This window comes from Pezoporus wallicus, unplaced genomic scaffold (assembly GCF_028554395.1).
Source record: "Pezoporus wallicus isolate ANWC-B61680 ecotype Strahan unplaced genomic scaffold, APGP_CSIRO_Pwel_v1 contig_6566, whole genome shotgun sequence".
NCBI lineage: Eukaryota > Metazoa > Chordata > Aves > Psittaciformes > Psittacidae > Pezoporus > Pezoporus wallicus.
In genome coordinates this window covers 2,753,698-2,776,718 of record NW_026638763.1, presented here as the reverse complement: position 1 = coordinate 2,776,718, position 23,021 = coordinate 2,753,698, and the positions used below count along the sequence as shown (strand labels likewise).

The 23,021-nt window shown below is 42.3% G+C and overlaps 1 protein-coding gene across 14 annotated transcripts in view; it reads right to left on the bottom strand.

The window, feature by feature from the left end:
• The window catches only part of UNC80 (unc-80 homolog, NALCN channel complex subunit), a 120,201-nt gene that overhangs the window by 44,388 nt on the left and 52,792 nt on the right, over window positions 1-23,021 (bottom strand). For 9 of the 14 annotated variants that reach the window (XM_057412246.1, XM_057412247.1, XM_057412233.1 and 6 more), the window contains exons 25-37: window positions 21,392-21,525; window positions 18,109-18,274; window positions 14,416-14,619; window positions 12,820-12,920; window positions 9,792-9,989; window positions 8,239-8,346; window positions 7,383-7,521; window positions 5,679-5,860; window positions 5,178-5,309; window positions 4,466-4,652; window positions 3,317-3,448; window positions 2,673-2,816; window positions 1,084-1,184 (exon numbers count right to left, since the gene is read on the bottom strand). In XM_057412246.1, the coding sequence (XP_057268229.1) occupies window positions 1,084-1,184; window positions 2,673-2,816; window positions 3,317-3,448; window positions 4,466-4,652; window positions 5,178-5,309; window positions 5,679-5,860; window positions 7,383-7,521; window positions 8,239-8,346; window positions 9,792-9,989; window positions 12,820-12,920; window positions 14,416-14,619; window positions 18,109-18,274; window positions 21,392-21,525 (1,928 nt within the window). The remainder of the gene's footprint in view (window positions 1-1,083; window positions 1,185-2,672; window positions 2,817-3,316; window positions 3,449-4,465; window positions 4,653-5,177; window positions 5,310-5,678; window positions 5,861-7,382; window positions 7,522-8,238; window positions 8,347-9,791; window positions 9,990-12,819; window positions 12,921-14,415; window positions 14,620-18,108; window positions 18,275-21,391; window positions 21,526-23,021) is intronic. The other 5 variants (XM_057412243.1, XM_057412244.1, XM_057412245.1 and 2 more) reach the window with 2 other exon arrangements.

Below are 23,021 nucleotides of genomic sequence, written 5' to 3'. Positions count from 1 at the left end.
GTCTCAATGATCTGTGAAATCTGTCGAGTTCAGGTCAACCCAATAGCTGTGGCTGCTGGGTAGGAGGTACGGGCAGAATATGAACTCTGCTTTAAATGTAGACTAATTTCTTATGGTGGGAAGGGGTTGTAGAGGGCAAGGAATCTCACGTTCAGCTAAGGACAGGCAGACTGTAATATAGATTTCTTGTATGATCCTCATCCTCTCACCCACAACAAATTTGAGCTAGTGTTACAGGCATGAATATGTATAAGGCTACTGATGCCAATGATACATCTGCTAAAACTTCCTAGGAAATGCACCCGTTCTCTGTATTCTGTACTCATGGTTGTAGTAGGCCCTTGAAGAGATGGTAAAACAGCAGACTATGATAGCTTAGAGGCCTCTAAGGCTGGATGATGTATAGTTTCCTTCTCAAAGATATTGAACAAACAGAACTGAACTTAAATAGAAGTTTTGCGGAGATGGCTGAGAAGTCTCAGAAATAGTGAGGCCACTGAGACATGATTACTCAAGGAACTGAAAAGCAGCCTTTCCTGGCCTTTCTCAAGGTTTAATATTCACTTTGTAGTCAGTTCTTAGGTGGTGGCTTGGAAGATGAGGACAGTGATATTATTGATATCTTACACCAAGTGTACACTTGAGAAAGTGTTATGGAGATCTCACTACCTTTCATCCAGCCAGAACTGGTATGCCTTTCTTCCTTAAAGCTCAGCCATGGCACTAAAAAGCAGTCTAATAATCCAGGGAGAGAAAAGGCCATTCCCCATCTTCCAGAGAAAGCTCAACACAGTGGCACGGGTGGAGGCAATATCGTCTATGTTAGATAGTGATGTGCCTTATTAAGCAGCTGCTCAAAACTTGGCTTAGAGCAAGTCAGATCCATAGTAGTGGTAAATCAGCTGTGTCCCATTTACATTATTGGACAAAGATTGAAGCCAACTGCTGATATGGCCTAAAAGACTTCCATCAACATTATGATAGCAGATGTTCCTCTCTAGTGATGCCCACAAAGTGATTCTGCTTACAACAGTCCCCTGCTCTAAGCAATACATACACCCACTGGGGAGAGGAGGAGTTTACCTGTCGGTTGCTGATTGTGAGCTTCTCAAGGAAATGACGCAGAACTGTAGAGGGGTCTTCGATTAAGCAGTTCCACAGAACCTGCTGAGCAACAGCACTTACTGCAGAAGAGAAAGAAAATTAGATGAGCACTGTCTCCCTTGGAAAAGCCTTGAACTGGTACACTTAGACACAAACATTCCTAGCTTCCTACCACAATTGTCTGAAACACAAAGGAGCCTCTTTGATGCACTAAGATTTCTGGTCACCAGCGTAGTCATCTCAAGCAATGATGGGACTGATATTTGAACCTTGCCTAACTACTGGTGCTATGACAGGAAGCACTTCACCACTGAAGTCAGAGGAATAATAAAGAAATAACTATTTGGATTCACAACTCCAGATGAACGAAATTGGCTGTTAAAATCCATGAATTCATGTACTTTTTTGTTCATGCATGTAAATTCAATTTCACAGTGATGCATTGAGAGATTCTGTCTGGTACTGGTGAACAGTATTAGACAGTCAGCAGGGAATTGTGTTGACAAACAACTCCCCAAAGTGTAATTAATTGGAATCCTGTGAAGACTAAAAACAATAGAGACTTATTCATTATTTTGTCTTCAGTACTCAGGTCCTGATCACAAAATGACACGTACATTCTTTAGGTGGCTGACTACATTCACCCAAAAGTGAACAAAAAATGTAACAGAAAGTTAAATGTGCAATCAGCTGACATACTGAGTGATGAGAAAGGAAGGAAGGGCAACAGTCTACCATCTTATAAACATTTTAGAGAAACAAACACAGAAAAATTGCATTATTACTTTACAAATACATCACAGGCCATAATCAGAATGTTCAAGCTGTGTATAGGTGGATTTCTGTTTGTCATGGGATCCAAGAAATGTTGGTGGGAATAGACCTCCAGAGGTCTTTAGTCTAAGCCCCGCTAGTCCAAGTCCAGACAGGGCAGGACTGTCATCTACACCAGATCATGTTGACCATGCCTTTGACTAGCCAAGTCTGGAGAACTGACTGAAACTGTGGTATACTCCTAGTTATGAAGTTCCTTTCAAATTTCTAACCTGAACACTTCCCAAGTTGTGACCTGTAAGTCAGAGTTCCTCCAACTCTTCGTTTCCTTTTCCATCACACCAATAAGGCCAGATTCTGCAATCACTCCTCACAGAATACCTGTTTAGGCCTCTTACCATCCTAGTGTCCTGTGCTAGGCCCTTTTCAACTTTGCAGTATCTTTCTTGAACTGAGTTATTTTAAGGCCCCAAAAGATTAAAAAAAAACTCAAAACCAAACCACAAATTACGAAGAAGGGAAAACCCTAGAGTCACATTTCTGTCATGAATCTACTTTCAAATAGCTTCTGAGGATTTAATAGCTTATTCATTAAGTTTTTAACAAACATATACTCACAACAATATATAGCACATAATACTTCTATGAAACACGAACTGTGAGCAAATACAAGGTTTGTGTTACACTTCTTTTCCACTTTAGTTATGGCTTCTAGCAAAAGTAAGTGTTCAAAGTGCTAGCAGGTTTTGTCACCCTTAAGCAAGAATCTCTTGAAGTTTAATCTAGGTGAGTACCAGCTACTCCATCCTCTCTGACTTCTCCATCTTCCATCAAATGGACAATGGGGAGCACTGCAGCACAGATGCAGGCTGGAAACACAGCTTGAGGTGGCTGTGGCACATGATGGTTTGGAGTATGCTCTGTAGTGTGTTCTTCATCTGGAGCAGGAAGAACAGTAGAAGGTGAGTGTTACTGAATAAGCTGTGGTATTATCCAGATAGGTTAGATAAACATTTACATTAGGTGCTATACAAACAGAACAGAATGATAGGCTGTCTGACCACTGAGTAAGCACAGTGGCTTTACTGCTATCTCTAAGAAGAAACTGAGCCTCAAGCCAACTTCTTGATCAAGAATTTTCATTGTAAACACACATTTTTTTCAATTTACATTTAGTTTCTTGTAGGATTTGATGAAATCACATCTCATTACCATTTTGCAGCTAGAGTGCTCCCCGTGGCACTCCTCTCTAACTGAAACATGAGCACCAGGAGAAGACATCATGATAGCAGGGGTGAATAAAATAAAGCAGGACAATAATTTATTAGAAAGTGGCTCAAGCTTGAGAATACATTCAGCAATAGGAAATGCCACCAGCTTTCTGGGTCAACAGGAAAGGCTTCTAGTGAAAGGACACTCCAGAGTAAAGGCAACCCACCTTCGGCACTGACTGCTGACCGCACTGACCAGACAGAGCCACGCCGGAAAGAATAGTTCCTATGAGATGTACTGGAGGTGCAGGAGGGACTCACAGACAGACGGCGGGAGGCCAAGTTGGCAACTTCTTCTACTGACAAAGAGAATGGGAAATGTCAATCCAGATCCAACTGACAGATTTTAGGGAACTTTCTGAAGGACAACACTTACAACCAAACTGGAACACTGAAGATTCAAGTGAGGTAACACTTAAAAGGCACAATTTACCATCTATGAAGAGCAGTCAGACATGCAAGTTGCACGTGCTTTGGGAACTAGTAGAGCATTGTTCCATTAAGAGTGTTCAGTGCTTTGGTGCGTCACACTGTAATGAAGTCAGCTCTATACTTCTTTTTATTTACATCCTGTTAACCACCATGGTTGCTGGTGTTTAGTATTTCCTAAGAATTAGGATTTCTGCTAACAGATTTCCCAATCTATGCTGAGATTTGAACATCACTGTACTCACCTAATGGAACACACTGGAATGTTTTTAATGACATCTTTGTGCTCTGTTAGCCTGGACCAATGAAGATCTTCACCCAAAGACTAAGCCTTTCATGACATGTCATGTAACTTAGGCTGTCTGAAAGATCGGTACTGAGGTTGAGCTGGTCAGCTAGGGTCCCCTACTAGTCAACATAAAGGACAAAAACTGCAGGGGCAATTCAGCGTATCCTAAACTGTGTCTTAAGACAGATACTGGCAAAGGGACATTCCTCCTGCCCTGTAATTATTAAAAGGTTAAAGTTAGGAAAGACAAATTTCATTCCTAGCGTTGCCTTTTCTCATTGTGTTAAATCCTGCAGGATGGCGGGAGCTTTGAGATGTTAAATGCTGGCAAGTTTCATTGAAGCTGGGGGGATAAGGGGTAAGGGACTTCAGGTCACATAGGGGGTACTCAGTATGTCCAAGGTTTTATGTTTTCCTTGCACTAATTTTTAATGACTTTTTTTCTCAATGACTTGGACTTTCCAACAAATGGATGTGGCTGTGACTTCCTTAACACTAACAATCTATGTTCCAGGACATCACACCCCTAAGCAGTGCTCTCTGTTGGTGGTAGGTGCTCTCAGGTTGCTGGAATGCAGTTCCTGGCCCTGGAGCACACCTTCTTCTTCCTGCTCTGAGCTTGGAGTGCAGGTTGGCTCATAGCAGGCCTCCTGAGTGATGGGGATGGCAGTGATGAGACTGGCTTCCCGGCCCAGGCGTTTCTTCTCTTCCTCCTGCTGCAGGTTCTTCAGGATGTGCTCTGCTCGCTGATGGGAACGTGACACAGCTCTGGCTGAAAATGACTTCTGTCAGGAAGAAAAGAGAAGGAGTACAGCCTGAAGGTGTTAGTTGAGATGCACACATCTGGCATTTTCTGCCAGAGACCTCAGTGACATTCAGCAATTCGGTTTCTAAATACAAACCAGACTAGTGCTAGCTGACCAGAGATTCACCAGGAGACTCCTCTTGGAGCTATGTCTACAATAAGCCTAGCTGCAGACTTCTCCCAAGAGACACCACATGAACCAGTGGCACAGAAAATGCACTGAACAGTCTCAGGCAGTTAGAGTGAACTGATCTTCTCTTGGAGAGAGAACAGCTGTGTGCTCCTAAGATGTGAGTTACCATCTCTCCCAGGGATATGACATGTGAGCACACAAAGCCTTATGCCCATTTAGAAACTTCTGTGTGCCCTACACAAACCATGTACTAGATTTTTCCCAGCTGAGGAAGACAAGAAAACTCAAGAATTTAGTCCACATATTTTAGCCTAACTTTCCCTATGCTGCTAGAGAGAAAAAACACTGCTTACTCTTGTGATGTCTGCTTACCGACTGATCTTCATTTATAGGATCCTGCACACTTCCACTGCACTGAGGAACCCATGGTGGGTCAAACATTGGCACAGATGGCATCCCCAGGACAGGAGAAGGCAGAGTGAAGTTTATACTTGGAGGAGGAATCTAAACAAAAACATGAAAGACATTTTAATACAGCAGACTATTAGTAATGTCAGTACTGCTAATCACAAGTACCCAGATTACCCAAGATTACATCTGCAAACTTTCCCCAACTCTGTATCTCGCTGCACTGTAACACCATGACACGCATGTCTTTCATTCTCTGATGTTTTTCCTGACCTGTCCCCCCCACTATCCTCTCCCCATTTTATACAGGAGTGCTACACATCACCTCCCCCACTAGTGTGATTTACACAAGCACTTTTTTTCTCTAAACAGATTTTCAGGCGATTTCATGGGACTTGTTATTACACATCCAGCCCACCAGGCAAGTTGTATACGGCAACATCGGGCTTCATGTGTCCTATCTACCTTGAAGATCTGCTGTGCTCCCTCTTCCATCCTTGGCCAGACTTGATACCTAAACCTCCAGAGCGTGTGAAATTTGAGGATGGCATTCAGCCTTTGCACTGTCTCTGGGTGATGAAATTCGGACATCAGCATGTCAGAAACGGCCTCTGGCACTTTCACAGCACACAGCAGGAACATGGCAGCTGCAGGGACAGAACATCTCATCATCTCTTTTCCTTAATAATGTGTTTATTTGGCAGAGAAAAACTGCAGCTGTACAAACCCCCACCAAAAGAAACCTAATCTTGATTCCAGAAATGAGATCAGCAGTCTACCAGGCCTAAAGAAAACTGTACTGCTTCATGAAACCAAACACATGCAATTCCACCTTCTGGAGCCACACAGCGCTATGTGTGAGGCTTGTAAAAGCTTCTGAAAAACCTGCTTTTAAACTAAAATACAGCTTTGCTCTTCCCATTAAAAATCTCAGTCATGACTGGTTTAAAAGTAAAAGCAACTCCTGAAGTATCAGGACTAATTGAGTTTGGCTTTGAAAGATGCCACTTCTGAGTGATTAATGTGATGATGAATAAAGGCTGGTTTAACAGAACCTCTGCCTTCCCCTCAGAGCAGAAGACAGTGCCCCAGCAGAGGTCTCACATGTCTGTTTTCATGGATAAAACCAAAAAGAAAGGTTCTTAGTTAAATGGTCACCGTGCAATGACTGCAATCTGCCTCCAATTAGAAACGGAGTTGCTATGAATTGCAAGACAAAGGACCAGATCACAATGGGAAACAGCACAATAGAAGCTGAGCTGACCCACAGTTGTTTCAATTGAACATTGTGAATATAAAGAGGCATAGTCAAACTCCAGATGATGGAGGCCAATTAGTCTAAATGGGTGTCTGAGGGGCACTGAGCAGGAAATAAAAGCAGAGGGAAAGGTGTTGCTGTGGGAGTTCAGTGCCTGTGAGGGTCTGTGGCTTCTTTGAACGGTAACTCACCACAGAAGACTGGAGACAATTTGTCTAGGTTTGGTGGCTGTCCCTTCACAGAAGAAAGAGCACATCTGCCATCCTGTTTGCCTCAACATTTATTCAGAAGATGCTAGGCAGGAGAGCTGTGATGATGGGAGGCAGCCCCACCATATAAAAACAAGGCTGCTCTTTGACTGCCTAAGTCCTGCCTTGCTCTGTTCTTGCTCCAAAGTCCTGCTCCAAACCTGCAAGGGACCTTCCTGTTTCACCAACCCATGGAACTTTCTACTCTTCGGTCTTTTCAAAACTATGTCAAGTCTTAGTACGACTGATTTAAAAGCGTGGGCTGAAAGAAATACTGGCTCGGAAGATGGTCAGTAGATGGTGCTGTTGTACACCAACATAGGGGTGCTTTTTAATCCAGCTCGTGAATAGCAACATCGTGAGTTTTCAAGTTTTGAGCTTGATTAGTGTAATTTGTTCTTGGGCTGAAATAACTCCTAATTAAAAAGCTAGTTCAGAGTTCAGACCCTCAAATGGATTTTAATCCTCCCTTCAGGGAGGGAAGAAGGAGGAAGATGTGTGTCAGAGGCTGCTTTGGAGGAGCAGCCAGCTAGTACTCCAAACAGCACCAAAGAAACCTTTGGTGGCACTCAGACTCCTCCACAAAGCTGTCTTGCAAAGTCTTGTGATCTACTGTGAGTTGTGCAGCCAGGGCAGCCATACTAAGTGGTTTTGTTCTCCTACCTGCTGCTCCAGCCATGTGCTCATCCACACTAAGCAGAAGCTCCCACGCTGCTGGCTGGATGTCGCCATACATCTCTTCTGTGAGGATAGGAGCTGCTTTGATTAGCAGTGACAAAGGTGCAGGAGAGAGGCTCATTACCTGCAAAAAACCAAGCCATGCCTTACAGCTGAGTTATGCAAACTCTCCACAGTGAACAACACTCAGTAATGTTACAATAGTTTTGGTCTGCAGATTATGCACTGGTAACTTCTAATTTCAGTCATTTCAGATAATGCTCCATAGAATATAGTTTCTTCCAGCCTACAATGAAAAAGCAGTGTTTGCAAACTGGTTCCTTGAGTCTTTTGGTAGTTACTCATGTCACCAAAACACTGAAGAAGAGGACAAAAGCAAAGCCAAACGTTCCCAAGGTGACAGTGATACAGATCCATGAAAATCTCACAGAGAACAGGCCTGTGAAGAGCCTGTTGCTTCTTCAGGAGCACTGGACAAGAAACAACAAAGAAAACCACTGCTGTAAACTGACAGGTTGTATTTAAATACATTTGTGGAATTTTGAAATATTTTCCTTATTTTTGTATCCCCAGTTTTGACGTATGAGTTGCTGTGGGAAGCCAGAGATGCAGAATGTGATTTAATAGAGCTATGTGTTTAAAGGATTCTTTGATGGGGATACCTTAAGAAGCTTAAATTAGCATGACTTGTCTGAGGAAAACATGCAGGGCTAAGCTGATTGATATTCAGGAACAGTTCTTCATAGGGGTTTGGAGATCCTTATATATTTCCCTCCTTGTTGCAGCCTAACCTGACATCTAAGTATCAGCCTCCCTAACTAGCATATGGCCTAGTAATTACCTGGTGCCTGATGTATTTTAGCATTCCCGAGTCCTTCTTCCCTTCCAAGTTGATATCAATCACTCTCTTCTTTAGAGAAGGAGTTCTCAAGCACGACTTGTCTGAGCACTGAAAGGAAAAAAGAAGAAAGAAAGAAGTGGAGTTCACATTTACATTTCCCAAAACGTGGAGACAGACACTATGGACAAGAGGGATTTTCATAAACTACAAGTCATACAGTAGCAGAGCTGTAGCTCAGTGCCTTCTCCTGTGCTGGCAAAAGGCCTGGTGTCAGTGAGAAAATGTCTCATTCGATTTTCTTCTCTAACAGTTTTTCCCAATAAAAGCTTAAAGCAGAAGCCAGTAAACCAAATAAGGAATGTGAATGTGCTGCGTGCAATCTTCCCAGGTGGTATACCCATGTATGTCAGGAGAACAGTGCTTTAAGAAGGTTAGAAGTAAGAGATCTATATTTCCCTCTTTTTTCCTAGCTGTTCCCTAAGGCTTTGATGGTTTGATGAATGATGAAATGTGTATCACTTTAACTTGCAATTTAAAGTTGGAGATGAAAAAACATGCAGTAATGCATGGTGGTGTTCCACTGCCTTTCATGAACACATGAGCCAGCTGCTCATTTCAAGTCTACCTTCTGTGGAGGAAATGAGTGCCTCTCTTTCTAAATAACTGATACACTACCTTTCTGTGCTAGAGGACGGTTACAGTTTCCAGGAAAGCAGAATCATTAGCTGTTGTTTCATCTGCTCTGTGCTTTGTTCCATACAAATACCCTTTGATTTTCTAACTTGACAGGAAACAACCTGCTAGTTGATGAAGAAACATTATGAACTTGTTTCCTACTTCTTCATTTTCCTCTTACAGGGATGATGACCTCTTTACCCAACTGAAATCTTCACAAGACTTTTATGAACACTTTTGTTTTCAATGTTACAGCAAAGTAGTTGAATGACTCCACCATTACAAGTGTTCAGAATAACTGTAGTCTGTCTCCTGTGATCAGGTATATGAAAGTATTAACCACCTATTGACATGATTCAGCTGGTACCTGCGTGGGCACTTCACTGAAAGCAGAGATTTATTTCCACTGAAGTTAAAAGCACCCCTAAAGTGGCTAAAAAGGCACAATCTTGTACGATTATCCTCCCGAACTGGCATTAAATGCCGCTGAAGAGACTGCAACGTTAAAGACTAATGTACGCAATCCTTGGAACAGCTCCAAGAGTTCAAACTGAAAAGAAAGAAATTATGCAAGATTTTACAAGAACTTCAAGAGTTATTAACAGATGAGAAGAAACAGTGAGCTGAGCTCCACAGTGGCTGTTAGAGGCTATAAAAGAACAGGTTATAAGCTTTTAAATGACATTATCAGCAACTAAGATTCTTTCCAATCAATACAGATTACATTCCTTCCATAACGCTAAATGCAAAGCTGTGTTTAAGAAAGGCTGTATTGGTTTTGTTACGAGAGAACAGTTTGAGCACATTACACAGTTCTTGAAGGTAGTCACAACCTGTGCAGACAAACCCCAAACATTCTGCTTTTTCCGTCTACTCACTTCCTTTTGCTTTTTGCCTCTTGCCACAGTGTTCAATGTGCTGTTTTCTCGCAGAGAGTCCACTGTGTCTCCATACAGGAGTTTGATGGCCCGGACAAGGCGAGCACAGGATCGGCTGTGATGGAGGTAGCAGTGTGGGTGACAGTAGTCAATGTGGGTACATATGAAACTTTGTTGGTTGCATAATAGGATCATAACCTTGAAAAGAAAAAAAAGAGAATAGTTACCCACACAAAAGAGCAATACACGGAGAACTGCACAAGGCAGCCAGTGATGGAAACACTCAAGCTAACTAGCTAGGCATGGCTAAAGAAACATTAGTGTTAACAAAGCAAAGAGATAGAGTTGCTGTTAAATGTGTATGTCTGGGTGGTGGCAAGATTAAGGCTGAGGAAAACAGTTTGCAGGAAAGCTCTTGTATTACCACCCTGAGATGATGGCTTACACTGGAAATTGTCAACTACTCAATCATCATTAAAGCTGCAAACCCACCAGGTTCAGGGGTTAGTTTCCTTCAAGGAACATGAAAGGAAATGTCTCAGTATGCTTTCAAGTAGGAATAAGCTGTGCCAGTTGCTCTACATACACTTCCTTCCCTGTGCTTGGGTAGGCTCATCCAGCCTAGCTTCACGTTCTATTTCTGGTGGTGCTGCCATATGGCAGTAGGGAGTTCTAAAACCTGTCTAAGAAACAGTAAATATCAGGGCATTTAGCTATTCTGAGCTCTGCTGCAGCAACACTGCTATTAGTCCCTAAACTACTTAATTAAAGACAGCCTTGGGTGAGTCTACACCGCAGTGACTGCTCTCTGCTGTAGGTCAGAGGGTTTCTTCCCAGAGGAGCAAAGCTCAGTCCAGTAGCTCTTTGGACATTGTTCTTCGTATAGTACACAAACCCAGCCACTTCTAGCACTGTGATTAAAATACACAAGCATTCACACTGTAGGTCATAACTGGCCTTTATGAATCCTCTTCATCCCTGACCTAGTGTAGAAATACCCAGAACTACCAGAAAGACGCTATCCCACCTTTTCCATCCACTTACAGTCTGTGCTGGCTCTTTTAAAGCAAGGGAGCCACATCACTCTCAATCCTCACATATTTAGGCTTCAAAAAGCCAGGAGCTTAATTTAAAACAAATCTGTGCTGTGTATGTGGGATTCTTGTCTCTGTCTGACCTCAAAATAACATGAGGCCAGAACATGCAATCAGGAATAACTCAAGTTGCTGGTGTTGTGTCAATACACAAATGGTATAAATCTGATCAGCATTGTATAGCCTCTACCCCTCCTCTGCTCCACTGTTACAACTTGTAGCTCAGTACTCGGACACAAAGTAAGGACATCACACACTGGATTGCCATAAAGGACAGTAAAGGAAATGCTGGTGCCTGCCTAGAAGCAACTGGAACCAGTGATCCTTTTGAGTGGTTTGCTTGTGAATATGAAGTAAAGCAGTTTTTTTTTCCCAGTAGTGTTATTGCCCACTCACCCACACCTTCCTTCCAGCAAACAAAACCAGAAAGTTCTCACACTGTATCGGTACTTGTGTGGCATTAACTGGAACAGGTGATTTTTCAAACCTTCCTTTCTCCTATGCAGGCTAATCACATGCAAAGTGAGACAAACATCTCAAGTTCCCTTCAGTTTATGCCTCATGTTTATGAGCCCATGCATCCTCCCACACTGAGCAAAGGCACCATGAGTTATCCTAAGATGCTGGCTAGGGATATGCCTTTATCCTTTAGCAATTCATTGCCTCATACGTACCCTCATGACTAACATACTCAGTTTAGTACACTGGAATTTCCAAAGGAAGTGTAATCATTACCAATAGCGTTAGAATACAGACAGAGAAGCAGGGTAGTCCAGGGACTGAAGTACTAGCTTGTAAGACATGACATTTGAGTTCCCTCCTCTGCCATACTCTTGCAAGAGACAACTATTGAGAACTTCTTCTCACATCACAGTACTGGATTAAACCTGTTCTTGCCCAAACCCCATAGGAATGAGGCAGCTGAGAGCAGACTGTGTGAAGTGCCTGGGAGAGAGTGTGGGGCATCAACTCATCATTGGCAGCTATCTTTCTCAAAGGCAACTAAGAAGTCAAAAAAGCATCTGTCCTCATACACATGTGCAGGATACAGCCTGTGCACAGGGAGTTAACTCAACTCTTCTCCAAAAGACACTGTCCATACTGCACCATTACAGTGTGTCATGAGAGGACAGAGGTCAAGGTGGATACCAGTGGATTGAACTGTGTAGACCTGCCCAATTGACTTTCGGCATGTCTAAATCACAGGTACAGAGATCACCAAAATGGATGTTTTAGGCCCTGCATTTGCACCACTGTACTCATCTATTGGATACAGTAGAAACTACACAAGGCCCTGTTGGGTTAGACATCATGATAAAATATATCTAATGGAACCAAAGAAAATGTTCCAAAAGTAGGTATTCCCCCCCCCAAAGGTGCATAATTAAGCTCACCGTCGCAGAGTCACTGGAGACAAAAGTATATAAATTGTCTCAAAAAGGGGTTAGAAAAACTCCCTATGAAAAATTTTTTGGTAGTTACGAAACATAATGCTCATGACAGAACCTGCAGCTGAAGCAGTTTCTAAAATGCCATTCCCCAGAAGCTGGGAGCCCAACTCACACTGCAGCCCATTCTGTTACTCTTCCTGAACTACCCCTACTAGCCATGCTGAAGATAGAACACCGAGCTAATGAATTTCTCAGCTGAGGTAGCATGGCTGTCCTGGCACACTAGAGATAAATAGTCCCTTTCTGCCATACAAATTAAATATACAAAATAGAGGGAGCAAGACAAAAGCTTTCTGGTTTTAGTTCATGTTAGAAATGACAAAGAGACATTTCCAAAGTTCGCAGCTCACTTACACTTGAGATTCTTTTGAGATCCTTGGTGCTACATGGAAAAAGCACAGACTGTGATCTGGTCACTGCCAGCATGAAGGTTTTCCTACTGAAAATGCATCCTTGAGAGCACTGTAGGAGACTTATACTCACATGCAGCCACGACATGTTCCGATGGTAGTTCTCCTCCGCGCCTGTGTTGCTCAGCACCTCAGGCTCAATGCTAGGTTCACTCGCACTCCATGGGCTCCCTTCTTCAAAAGAAAAATACCCAAAAGGTGGTTGTTTTTATTGCTCCCTGTGTGCTTTAAGACTAGGGACAGCACTTGTAAGCCAGGCCAGCTTTGTGGGAATACACCAGAGTACACAGAATATGCCACACTGGAGAGACTGCATTTGGACACCCCTCCCCAATCCTTTTATCATGCTGGCTTGACAATTACAAGAACCATTTAGGCTTGGCTCACAGGCCATCTTGTCAGTAGCAAACACTGCTCCCTCCCCACTTTTTTCTTCTTTGGAAGGGGAGAAGGCAAACAAAAAACATCATAAACAAATTCTTTGCACCATTCAGATGCTGCAAATGGTTGGTTTAGTGATCTGCATTGACTGGGCTCTGTGGCTAAAACATCAACAAAAAACCCAACCAGAAGTGGCACCCAACTGGAAATGCCAATGGGCAAAGTCACTGCCAATTGCCCATGGAAACTGCTAATGCTATGGGGATAAAAGGGGAAAAAAATCCTGATTCTAGCACACTAGTTCTAAAGAACTCAGGCAAGTGAGTGATTTCTCTGGGAACTTTACAGATCCTTCTGTTTCCTCTAGCCATTTCATAACTCATAAGCCTCCTATCAAACTAACATAATGCTCTAAAGAGATGGCTGGGGATGAATTCTGCTTAATCCTTTCTTTCTCCTCTTTGAGTGAACTGTGACTTGCCACAGTCTACAGAACAGGTAATCCCACTCTCCATGTTCACCTACTGAAGCATCTTTTGGGGAACATAAAAATCACCATTAAGCTTGGGAGGTTATTTCAGCTCCAAATGTGTCTAAAGCATAGGTTTTGGTTAACATCTGTAGCAGAGGGAGCCCCTTTAGTTCAACTGTGATGGAGATTTCTCATGGCAGGATGCTCATTTGCTTTCCATAAGATAGACATATGGTGATCCATCTTTTGAAGATTAAGAAAGGCATCTGTAAACTGCAAAAGTATATGTATATGCCAATATGTAGAAATATAGTATGTAGCATGTACATGTTATGTTCTATATATAGGAATATATATATTACATGTCATAAAACATGCCTATGACATCATATCCTACATAGAATATGAAGTGCACGTCTGTACATATATATATATATCTCCTGTCAGTATGGACAGTATATGCATATGACCTCATGTATTCATTGTATCATAGGATTTAGGGGGGTGTGTATGTGCATATATACACACGTGCATGTGCTCCCCTAAAGACAGCATGCGCTTGGCTGGCAGGCACCAGCATTCCAAGAGTTCATGCTCTAACACGGAGATCTGAATTGCTAACCTGTGCATGGAGCCAACGCTGTACCCAGGATTTGAATGTGTTCCTGGCTCAGGCAGTCACCTGAAGAGGACTCTAGGTTTTCCCTAGCCTGCTGGGGTGAGGGTCTCCTGTCATTTCTAGCTCTGCTGCAATCACATCAGGAGTTTAGGTCCTGCCTATTGTCCCCTCCCTTTCCACCCACTCGTCTAAGTTACCTATATCAGTGACAGTGTCCCTGCTGTGGGACAGCTGCAGCTCCTCATTCTCAGACTCTGAGTCCTGCCGTGATAACTTGGTGCTCTTTAGGCTGCCGGCCCGGCGAATGCTGGAAAGGGAACCCCCCTTCTTCACCCGGAAACTGCGGGTTCCTTTAATCTGGAGCAAGCGGGAGCCTCCTATCCTGATCTTCCTGATGGGAACTGTATTAAAAGAATAAAAGAGGACTTTTTTCCCCTTAATTTTTCCCCATTTAAAAAAGAAAGATATCCTGGCCCTCCCTTCCCTCCCTCCCCTTTGCTGTCAGCCTATACTGCAGCGTCTTTTCTTCCACCAAGGAATGTGGGGCCAGAGGCTCCCTCCAAAGCCATCGCCAATGCAGCACTGTCAATTGGGCAGTAAAGATGCTTTACAGAAACGTGTTCAGCACTTCATTTCCTGGAGACCTGGTACGTCACCTCAGGCCTTGTCTGTATTTGGAATTAGCCCTTTTTCACCCACCAGCAAGTAGAGTCAGCTGCTCTAATAGAAACCCAAAGCCTGGACAAGGAAAACATACGATTCACACAAATTTGATTCAATTCCTGCCAGGAAACAGGATCTGCCCAATGGTTGTAAACTGCAGTTTTCTTTGCCAGCCCCTGGGGTTTACATTAGTGCAGAATCCCCTCTTGCTAGGGATAGGTGGCTGAATCCCAAACATGAAAAAGGCATCATGGACAAACCTATTTTCCTGTGGGCCTGGGGTCTGTAAACCTCACTGAGCTCTGCAGTAGGATCAATTATTTACTCATACAGCACGCGTGACTGCAGAAGGGTAGTCTGTTTCATGGGGTTAGCACATGAGACTTCTCTGAAGTAAGATTTGCATAAATCCGTGTCTCTGCATGTTACTCTTCGTCATTAGAATGCTTTAGAGGAAACAGGAGCATGTAGATCCTCTCCTTCAGACAAATCAGCAGCTTTCAGGCAGTAACAACATCCATTGACACTGCATTTTTGATGAGCACAGACATGAAATGGTTCAATGTTCAAAGCACCAACCGTTTGCACTTTCATTCTCCTCTTAGTTCAAAGGCAGTACATGGCAGTATGTCAGTCCAAATGTTGCAACACTCAGTCATTTTACTGCAGATCTAATCAGGCAAGGCCACGTGTGATCGATTTTGGTGTGTTGTTGAGAATGAACAGGATACAGCTTTTTGGATATCATGGGTAAGAAAATATTTTAACAAAATTACATTTTGGCTTCAGGGAAAATCAAACACACCTTTACTCCTGAGAATGCCCCTAATTCCTTCAGAACCCAATTCCCAATTCCATTTCCAGTGGCTGGACAAAGACATCTGGACAGGTTCTGAGACCTGCTCCTCAGACCTCATGTATCAGCTGGGCAAATCACTGTAGACTGACAGAGAATCTCCCTCCAAGTGAATATGCTGAGTTCCTTAGCAATCACTACTGCTTGAATTCTTTTCAGATTAACCTCAGTACAGTGGCTCTTTTCCCCCGAATGCCAAACCACTTAAGCGCTTGTGACTGCATTTCATCAGGTCTGTAGAATTCCATTTTAGTACCCAAAGAGTACATAAGATCCTCTGAGAGCCTGCATCTACCTAGCTTTAGTGTCTGTATTTCAGACCTACCTGGAGCAGATTCTATACAGTAAACTTGCAGCTTTTGGATAGCTGTTAAGCCACACCTGGGGTGAGCAATGAGAGCGAAGTTTTTAACACTCCAGTAAAAAATGAAAGGAAACAGATTAGTACTTATCAAATAGGTTAAGGCAGAGAAACCTGTCACAGCAGGCAACACAGTTCTAGTTACATTTGCACAACAACATTTTCTTATCTAGGAAAGTGTAGATTACAAAAGATGCCTCTGCATCTGTAATATTTGGCCCAGTTGGATCCCCAGAAGAATATGCTGTGGCCAGAGAAAAGAACATTAATTACTGTCATTTTAAAATATAACATTATCTTGCATTTATTTAGTTTCCATTTTTGCCAAGAGTCCATTAGTACATTAGGATTCAATCTTCCTACCATGGTCACATTTCCCATCTCTAAAATGTAGTAAAGAGGCAGATTTAGTAAAGGAATACTGCATTGCAGTTTAGGGAAAAGGGAGAATGAGAAAAAAACCCCAACCAAAACTGCAGGGAAAATGTAGTTTAACAGAGTCAAGGATGCAGAAAGTTAATACTAACTTTGCAAAAATAGTTCTGCATTTTGCCTGTAGCACAGTAACACATATAGGAAAATCTAAGTCAGTATTGTCTTGAGAAAAATAGGATAGAGAACAGCCACCAGCATTTTCCAGCAGGACTGCATGCTTATAGGCATGCTCCCACTCAGGTAACATCCCAGTGGAAGGGACTGCTGCCTGAGATGCTGAAAAGTGGTTTCAAGTAATTGCTGTAAGTATATTCAAAAAAAGCCCAACCCGAAAAGAAGCTTTTCCTTATCTAAATAGTTAGAGATGTATCATCCTGCTGATCTTAGACTATCAGACAGATCACAAGGCTGTGTGCTTCTCCTAGCTGCCAGTGTGCCAAGGGTACTGAAAAAGAAGTTGAGCATGAATTTATCCAGCTCACCTTTCTTAGGTGTATACCTAGCTGTCTTCACAGGATTAACTGTCCCACCTGACACACATGTAAGCCTTGGAAGCAGCTCTAATGTTTCCTAATATCTTCTTCAGTAATTGTGGCAGAGTCACAGCTAAGAAAGCACAAACTTTATCTAAAGCCCCCTGAAGTCAATAAAAGCTCCTCTGAATCATTAATGCACATTACAGTTTCTAGAGGATAACCAGCCACATATTCCATCCTTTCCAAGCAATCAAACATTTATCCTTTTCAAACAGTCATCAGAATTATCATTCAAACATCTGCACCTTTATATGGCTATTATGAGACAGAATTTAAACAGTTCTAGAAAACTTCTTAGAGGGAAAATCATTTACAGGAACTGTCTGGCAGTTTAGCCTCTAATTCCAAATACGCACGATGACTGTATATTGTATTGCAACACTTGTACCATCAAATAGTATGCGAGTTTTGCGTGAGATGGCTCAAAAATGGAAACAATCTGCTGTTCTTAGCAAACACAGTGAGCTTGAGGTTTGCTTGTACAGTATACAATATGTTGGTAACATTAAACTGCTAGCCATTAAAAGCCACAGAGATGTGTGTTTTTTTCATGTGGTAGCAAAGAATTCAAGAGATCAAGTGATCAACGACTAATTCTGTGAGATGCCATGACTTCAAAACTGGTATAGATTTTCACAGAAAGATCCCTCCTATCTGTGGTTTTCCCAAAAAGAAAAACTGTCATCAAAATAAAAGAGGAACAAGAACACTTTTGATCTTTATTTTTAACGTGAATCAAATAGCTATGCTTCTCTCAGCATTGCACTGAGAGACAGTTTCAAACAAGGCATCCTCCCTTTTAGCAATCTTGCAATGCCCTCAGCTGGCATCAGTCATAGCAGTGTTTTATAAAATTTAACATCTTTGCTTCTCACATTTGTTATATTTAACCCTGAAGGCCAGAAGCGTCTCTGAAATGATTTGAAGCCACGTGACTCCATGGCTGCCTGCTTTTAACACAGTCTATGCAAATGGAAACACAAAATAAGCGCCACTTCACAAGCCCTGAGAGTACAAAAGCCTTATTATGCTGACAAACCTTTTTTCTCCTCGAAGCCAGCCTCAGATTTGAGGGTGTGGCTGCTGCTGTGCAGGGAATCCTTCGAATCTTCGTTTTCATCCAGAACCCCAGCAAAGCTGATCTTTCTTTCATACCTGTGCCGATCCATCTCAGGGTCCAGACGCAGCCTGCAGCTCTCCAGATCCTGTAGCAGAATGCAGACCACACAGATGTGCAGGCAGTATGAGCCCTCATGCTTTCCACTGCAGCCATAGTAGCTTCACAAAGAACTGCTTCAGATGTGAATTTGTTTCTATCACACAGTTCTCCATCTACTCTGACACTTTCTAATCCAGTTACTCATTGGGCTTGCAGCAGCCTGAGCCAGGCTGTCAGGATGGAAGAGTTAGGAAGTGTTAACATGCTTATTAGGTTAACACTGCTGAGTGAATTGGTGCCTTGTTGGCAAGCTCATGAGGGGAAAAACACATAAATAGTCCCTAATGGACAGGTGGCAATAAAAGGTGGCTGTTGCTGAAGATGCTGGGTAGATGGTTATGTCTCTGCTCCAAAAGGACCCACGGTTGATTAGAGAATTCATTGATCTGTACTCATCAAAGGCAGAAAAGGTGAGAAAGGCAGCTGACAGTGTGACAGCCATGAAAGCATGGCCCAGAGCAAGCTTTCTGTGTGCAGATCAGGCGGAAAGGACACAGCACAAAACAGAGAGTAATAAAAATGTTGGCTGCACTTAAATTCTGGAAAATAAAAAACACTGCACCAGGGAGCAGCTAGTTTGCACCATCATTCCCTTTTATTAAGAGAAATGGCACCACTTGTGCCAGCTACTGGTTACTAATTTGGGCCAAAAAAAAGCAGAAGTCCTAAAATTCCACAGGCTATGGACATTCATCCTCTTTCTCTAACCATAGCTAGAAAAGGCGAAAGAAGGACTGTGAATTCCCACACTGGCAAACACAGTCAAAATGGTGGGCTCTTTAAGAACATCATTTGTACCTTCTGACTGGGGATATCATCAGCTTTGAGATCTATGCACCCAAAATGTAACTAGGTGAAATCTAAGATGACACAAAGCTCCTTGCTGTGAGTAAATTGTTGGTGAACGTGAACGATAACATCATCTGACAGAGCTTAGGATATGAAACAAAGGCTAAAGCATTTCAGGATAAAAATCTGTGATTAAGTCTGTCTGAATTACAGCATCTTCACAAATCAGCATGCATACACTAAGCCATGATAGCAGTATAGGTATATTCCTAGGGCAAGGCCAGAGTTCCTCTACCTGGAGTGCCTGAACACATTACTCCTCCAGCTGTCTGTCAACATGCTAACACTGGATATTCTGCCCCCTCAAATTAAATGACAATGCACACAGCCTATCTATCTTCAGCAACTGCTAAGCTAAAATGAATGACTTTCACCCAGAGCAAATGACAAGTTCCAGTTCCCTGACTCTACCGTGGCAGCAGCAGGCTCCAAGAATGTATTCATCACTCCCAGACATGTGCAAAGTGAGCTTGTATCTACTCCACCAGCTTCAGTAAAAGGCTTTGTTTGAAACTTCAGTAAGGACTGCCTGCCTCACTCACACATAGGTACGGGTGCTTATATCCTCAGCCTGGCAAGTCTGGATGGACTTGGGTAGTTAAACTGGTCCACCAAAACTAGTTCATTGCAAATGCTTCATTTTTTCTAGGCTGCGAAATCTGTGCTCATACCTACGGAACAGGTATGCCTACAAACACCAATGTGAGTGAGATTTCCTCTGCTGGAATTGTAGATCTGTGGATCGTTATGTACTTGATTCTCTTAGAAAGGAAGCATCACTCCATAAATACAGAGACTTAACATTTTAACCAAGAGTGTCAGTTCTATTCCCCGCCCCCCCCCCCCCCCCCCCCCCCCCAGCACAAAGGTAAAAGAAGCACTCTGTGGCCATTTTCTCTAACAGGCTCTTGCATAATGTGTCTGACCTTAAGGTTTCTTCTGCCTGTGCATAACAGAATGATTCCTTCTCCTCTCTCATATGTAAGTCTGAAAAGCTATTTATCATTTGCATTTCTGTCTGTCAAAAGAGCACAAATTTCTGTTTATCTTCATTACTCAACATATTCTGAGTTTCAAGTCTAACTACTTTACTGAGCTAAATTCCAAACCCTGGTATTATCCTGCTTTTGGATGCAGTCATTTATGACATGGTAAAAATATCAACAAAGTGTTTAGGAAGACTTCAGCTGAATTTATCCCCATGTTTTAAAATTGGCCTTCTTGCACACCTGGGGGCTGAGTCACTTCATCATAGGTCATCTACAGCCTTTGAAATTAATTTCAGAACCTAATTACAATAATGCTCAGCCAAATCAGCCTGTCAAGCACAACTGTCATCAGCAAAATTTGATCTAAGGCTGTGATTAAGAAAAAACAGAATAATAGGGCTAAATCCTTCATGGGCTTTTGGAAACTTACCTTCTCATTCGTTCTTTTTAAGTTTTATCCTGGTTTCCTAAATAAATTAGGCTTAAAAGATGAAATTGCGTGTGTGCTCATTCCTCATCTCATTCCATGCTAACCACCTCTAAAGGTGATGGTCACCTTCAACCCAATTTGACAAAAGATACCTGAGTGCCTGTGCATTTTGTGAAACAATAGGCTGAAGGTAAGGTTAAACAGCATTATCAGTTGTATGAAAATCCACACAAGAATGAACCACTGGAAATCAGGTTTCATGGGTTTACAAAATTAGCTCTCCCCTCGTCAGTCATTTAGCTTACTATTCATGCCAAGGTTTGCCTATGCCTCGCTCCGTCTCATGGAAGTTTATTTCTTTCCTTGGGTCTTTGACTTGTCTCTTTCCTTACTTCCCCTTCAATTCGGTTGTCTAACCAAAGATCTGCAACCTTTACTCTCCATCCAATTCTCTGTAAACCATCCTCTTCCTTTGTCCTAGCTGCCCTGTTCAGTTCTCTGTCAACTATCCCTCCTAATCAGCTAGGTAGCACTGTCACCTCCTTGCAGCCCATCTCCCACACCTCTCAGGTCCCCACACTCAGTTTCTCAATCCGCTGCCCTCTTCTCTGGTTTAAAACTTTCTTGAACTTCTGGTACATGTTGTGCTTCCACAGCTTAATCAACCCATTTGATGTGCCTTGCCCATCTTCTATCCACCAAACAATGACACCTTTCTTCCTGTGTCAGTGATCCACTTGAGTTACTACCCCGCCCCACCTCTCCTCAGACAGAAGCCAGAGACCAGTGACTTCTGTGGGCATGGCTCCCTCTTCAGTGTGTGTTGTCCACTTACCACAAGAGGCTCGGTACGTGGCCTGGGCATGTAGGGAAAGGTCTCTCGAAGGAAAGTAGTTATCTCCAGAAGAAGCTGACAGGCTGCCATTTTCAGTGCAAAAGGGCAACAACATTTGGTAGGATTCACAGTGCCTAGGAAAAAATATTTCTATGGTGAGCGAGGAGATTATACATAATCTGGAACCAAAAGGTGATGGACATTTTCACATATGGTGCACAATGCAAGCTGCACTGAAAAGGAGACTTTTCTGACATTTCCTACAGTAAAAGGAACACAATCAAACAAGTATCAATCCGTGTATTTACCAGGCTCTGCAACAGTGCTAACAGACTATAATGTAACAAAGTATATATTCTATTCTATTGAAGCAACACTGTAGTGTATTATAGTACACGACATATATACTACAGTATACATACATACATCATATATACTATAGCATATATGATAGTATATTAGGGTGTAGTACCTACTAAACTAATGTAATCTTAAAGCATTTTGTATAGGTCTCAAAGTTAATGGCAGTTAAGAAGTAGATATCCTTCTTCCCCTTTACAGTTTTGCGTTCACTGAAATCTTGAGCAGTTCTAGAAAACAGTCGCTTTCAAATACAGGAAAAATTCTCAAACTACATAGTTATGACTAGCTGGTAAAGAGGTACTGTGCCTATTCTTAATTACTACCCTTACAAACGGAAGAGACAGCCCCCCTTGAAATCAGGCTTCTTTAGTTATGCAAAGAATCCAAGTGCTATTTGGATAATCAAGGGACAACCAAAATCAAACTGCTTAATCAAATTATGCATTCAAATGCTTAACCTAAAGTAGCATGGGGAAGGGAAGAGGGATTATTGAAACACTTGAAGTTTTGTCTCAACTGAGTCTAAACAAACAGCTTCAGAAATCCTACTCTTTGTAACCCATGTAATGACACTCAGCTTGAAAAGTGGAAGGATTCTTCAGCATTTGATCAATTTGAAAAATCCTATTTAGGATAACAGACAGCAAAAACAGCAAATAAATGAATTGGTTGTGACAACAACTAACCACATCCATTTTTAATATGCCTGATATTTCATCTACATACATGTCAGAGAGATTTGTTTTCACCTGCTTTCCCCCATGTATGACCTAGTTACTTTTTGCAAAGAAACAGTCCAAACTAAACACGTAAGAAGACACTGCATGGATCAGATAAAAGCAGGTTAATCCTGTGATGCTAATTCTTCTGTAAGCATTAATAGTAATGAACTATGGACTTTGTAGGGACTATAACAATCTGAACTATCAAATACAGATGAGACATACAGTGCAACAGAATATCCAACTGCATATTTCCTGCTCCTCAGTCTAGTCCTTACAGCATACAGGGCAGTTGTTGAAAATCTCTGCCCTCAGTCAGATTCAGTTATTCTCAGACATTGGCTTTCAGGAGGATACTTGAGCTTTTAAATGCCTTTCTAGATCACAACCTGTTCTGTCCATTTGCTTGTCTTAGGCCACCCTTTATAGCAGCTCCACTCCACTCCCCTTGAACGCCCCATATCAGTCAGTCACAGGAACACAGTTGTTCATTTACAGTGCAGGAGAGGGAAAACTTTGAGTACACCCTCTTCCTGCTTCAGATG